The sequence below is a fragment of the Dreissena polymorpha genome, chromosome 14, assembly GCF_020536995.1.
Source record: "Dreissena polymorpha isolate Duluth1 chromosome 14, UMN_Dpol_1.0, whole genome shotgun sequence".
NCBI classification, from domain to species: Eukaryota; Metazoa; Mollusca; class Bivalvia; order Myida; family Dreissenidae; genus Dreissena; species Dreissena polymorpha.
Window position 1 is genome coordinate 24603012 of NC_068368.1, and position 4360 is coordinate 24607371.

General features: G+C 39.2%; 1 protein-coding gene across 1 annotated transcript; it reads left to right on the plus strand.

Annotated features, from left to right (window-relative positions):
* The first annotated feature begins 749 nt into the window (after positions 1 to 749).
* LOC127858344 (slit homolog 3 protein-like) lies at positions 750 to 3175 on the plus strand. Its single transcript, XM_052395400.1, has 2 exons — positions 750 to 916; positions 1376 to 3175. The coding sequence occupies exons 1-2, from the start codon at positions 887 to 889 to the stop codon at positions 2576 to 2578; spliced, it is 1233 nt and encodes a 410-aa protein (XP_052251360.1). The 5' UTR covers positions 750 to 886; the 3' UTR covers positions 2579 to 3175.
* The last annotated feature ends 1185 nt before the right edge of the window (positions 3176 to 4360 follow it).

Below are 4360 nucleotides of genomic sequence, written 5' to 3' on the forward strand. Positions count from 1 at the left end.
CCCTAACTACGGACCGATGACGAGCGATGACGTAAGAGAGTTGCCAGTGGCGGCGCACTTGCGCAATGCACCGGCACGTGGTCCATTTTGTATACGAGATACAATATTTTTCAAAGCAATTTTTTAACAAACTCATAATAATGAATAGGTTTTCGTGTGCCGCCTCATTTGTAAATATTGTGATTTGCCAATACCTTAATAAACGTGGAAAGCGCAGGCGTAGATGATTCAGAGCTAACTGAAAAAAATCTAAATTCGCTCACAAAATTCACATCAATCTTGACTGTTTTCAGCTTAATACACATGAATAATACAAATCTACTTGTGCGCCGTAGTGAGCCAATTATTGGTAAAAAATGTGGACCCCCGCGTCGAATCTAAGTTGTGTAATGATTTGAATATGTCATGATTTCAATAGAAAATTGGACTATTCGGTCGAAATCAAATATCTTTTTCCTCCGGTATGGGTATCTCGGACTAAACTCCGTATGTATCTTGACTAAGAATTGATGCTAAAAAATTTGCAACAAGAAGCTTTGACAAACTATGAATTTTACTTTTTTACACAATAATATCAGTTGTATAACAATTCAAATAACGTTTCTTGAACATTCATTTTTAATTACCAATCGTTTGTGTAACTAAATTTTCGCGTGTTACTTGTTTGTTTTTTTACTGATTACATAATTCGGGCCTCGTCTTCCTTTTCATTTAATATTTGTTGACTCTACGAACCCACCGAGAAAATGACCTTTTCGTCTCCCGCCCGTTCTGCACGATGTGCTGCTCTCTACTCTTCTGGAGAGCCTTATAAGGGACCCAATGTTACGGTCCTTATTTAGTTATCCAGCTGATCTGTGTCACACCATATGTTCATATTGCCAAGATGACTGGAGTAACGTTGTATTTAATACAGGTTTGTCTGACTTTGACTTGGCCATTGCATTTGATAGAATATCAGGCGCAAATAAGAAGAAAAAAACGTTTTCTTCATGTTTGTCTTGTTATTGCTATGTTTTAATATTATACATGTATATAACGCTCGACATTTTCTGTTTTGGCCTTTATTGTGGTTTTTGTTTTAGATCTTTCAAGCTTAACCGTTATTATCATTCGCCATCAGGAGTGTTGTTACCTTAGAAACGCATTTATTTCGGTAAAACATCAGGTCCATGTTTCTCAAATCTTCTAAAGCCTGTTATGAATCAAAATAAAATGTATTTCTAATTACGATGTGCATTTCTATATTACATTTAGACATACATTCAGCATAGGTATTTGTTTTTGCTAAATATTCAAAATTTGATCATTTGATGTTTCACTAAATTAAACGGTCGTTTGGCCACAATGTTTATAGATTCATGTTCGATTCCAGATCTCAGCTATATGCGCTGTAAGCCAAGGATTCCTGTTCGATGACCAGGTCTGTTTCGAATCCTGCTCGTGTCGCAGAGGCAACATCGATTGCCGGAACAAAAATCTTGTGGTGCTTCCATCATTTTACGTCACAACCGGTCTAGCCAATCAGCTCGCCACGAGTGACCGCGTGTTGATGATCAAACTTAACGATAATCACCTGAAAACCATTCCCAGTCACGCCTTCACAAATCTCACTGCAACAGACGCCCGGTATTTTTATTTTTACCTGAGCGACAATCAAATTTCAGAAATCGACGAGTCGGCCTTCGCCGGGTTTGAGGGCAGGGTGATCCAGTTGTTTCTAACAAACAACCGATTAACGTCCGTCCCTGGCGTTATTTCCCGCTTGACGCTGCCGTATCTAGACATATCCGGAAATCCCTTGCGTACGTTCGGCGCGCTCGCTGACGTAAGTATATACGAACTTCACGTTGAGCTCAGCAGCGTGACGACGTGGCCTCAACCGTTGACGTCAACGAGAGTAAACAAGACTTTATACATTGATGGTTACAACTCGGAAACTCTGGACGGATTCATCGAATCAGAACAGCTCGTATCTCTGCACATTTCAGAGACAAAACTCGTTGATTTAAGTTACCTCAGCTGCAACGCCACCAACGTTTCAATGCTATCTGAAATCTACTTTCGCAATAACGAAAAACTCGACGTTTCATCTCTCCACTTGTGTAACGGATCCCTTAACATTCGCCGCCTGTCAATCCGCGGCGCACATTTACCTAGTGTCCCTAGTAGCCTCCGAATGTGGCCGGAACTGGTTAACCTTGACCTTTCCAATAACAGCATTACCGCCCTTACCGACGAAAATTTCAAAGGTCTTTCGCAGCTTGAAGAGCTCTACATCAGTCAGAACCCCATCAACTCGATATCGTTGGACGCCTTCGCGACCAACGTCAAACTGAACTCCGTGCACTTTCAACAGACGGCGCTGGCGACGTTTCCGTTAGCGTTGACGCGGCTCGTGAGCAGCCCACTCAACCTGGCGTTCACCTACCCGATGTACGTGCAATGCGAATGTGACGTCTTGACGCAACTCGCACAGATCAACGGAACTCGCACGCTCGGGCGTGTCTACTGCATCACACAGTCCTCCGTTGACGTCCTCGAAGCGTTTGACAAGATCCTGCCGAAGTGTCATTAGAATTGGTCTGCCAGTTGTATTGTGTGATTACATTTTTTACTATGTTTAGTAACGAAATACCGGAGCATATCTTTCGAACTCATTAAACATTATAGGACCATTCTTACATAGATAATGGACCGGGTCTCGATTCTAGCATCGAAAGGGACGTCAGTGGCACATTGTACTATTTTTGTTTAACACATCGCCTATGTTTTCGGATAAGTATTCGTCACACTCTTTGTGAAGTTTGTGATCGCATTTAGTATTTATAAGCAAGAGTAATCAACGTCTGTTTTGATAACCCCGTATATACCGCTTTAGGTCAGTCAAGTGATATACATTGTACACTTAGACATTGGAAAAATCAGATATATAGTTACTGTTCACCGCTGTGTGAAAATTATATAAATTGTACTCTGAAAAACGTCAGCTTACAGTGCATGTATTCAACCCGTGTTCTATTTGAAGAAAACAAGTGTCACGGCTCTATCACAGTTCACAGACATGAAGCACCTTATCGGATTCCACAGATTGCACTTGATCTCGACATTGTACATTGTATTCATTTACATAACAAATGAGTTATTATTAAAATGTATAAAAATGTAAAAAATGTATGGGCTTATTATATTGTTAATTAAATAAATTTCATTCTCATTCAAGACGTCAGTATGTATCATCACTGACACGCACCATAATCCCTCCTAAAAAAATGATAATAATTATATAACATATAAATGTTTCTAAATTGTAAAGCTTTATCACTGCATAATAGGAAGCTATAACGATATTCGGCGAGTTACCGTGGTACATGCATGAATTAAATTGCATAGTTTAACAATAGGGAAACGCGATACGTTTACGAGTTCCAAATGTTTCATATTCGTCGACGCACTTAAAACTTCAAGACAACTGTATCTAGGGTTGCAAAAAAGAACTCATATTCCCTATTGTGAGTCCGCGCGATAATGACCAAGTGCCACTATTACGGAAACACGAGAAAACGTCCATTTGATGATTGGAAATTTTATGGGAAACTCAAAACCAAGCAAAATATCTTGGTTTTCATTTTCTAATTTTCTAATATCGCTATAAAACGGGGGAAATGATTAGGGGAAATGCAATTAACGCGCGCGTGCACAGGCGCGCGGGAACGCGAAACAAACGATCAGGAATCTATTGAAATGTCGCTTACATCAATGGAACCGCCATACGAGTCTCGTTCCCACAACCCGCGCATGCGCACTGAGACATCGCACACGTGACCGCGACGGTTAAAATTTCATTATCAACGATTGATCTATCCATATCGGTTTATTATTCTTCATCAAATAGAACAGTTTTAAATTAATATGCTTAATTGCTCTGTGATTGAGGCGATGTTCACATGACTTAACGTTCGTTTTGTCTGATTGTTACGATTGCGCACCGCACACTATTTACTGATCAACTTAATACATCGTCACTTTGGATATCGTTGTATAAACATTCTGATATTTAAGAGGAAAACAATTGCGAACCTATTTCAACAACGTCATTCAACACATATTGATATATTTTCTTTATCACATGCCATACCCTGTTTCCCATGTAATACATATTTTTATATAACACATGTGTAATATACTTTTTAAGTGTTTTCATTGGATTAATTTTCGTTTATTGACCAATCGCATTTTGTTATTTTGCTGAAATGACGTTGCAACGTCGAATGACGTCACGAAATGTAAACAACATTCGGGACTTCTCATTATGTTTGCGTAAATATTTATTTAACAATTTAATTTGTTCATTTAAAAG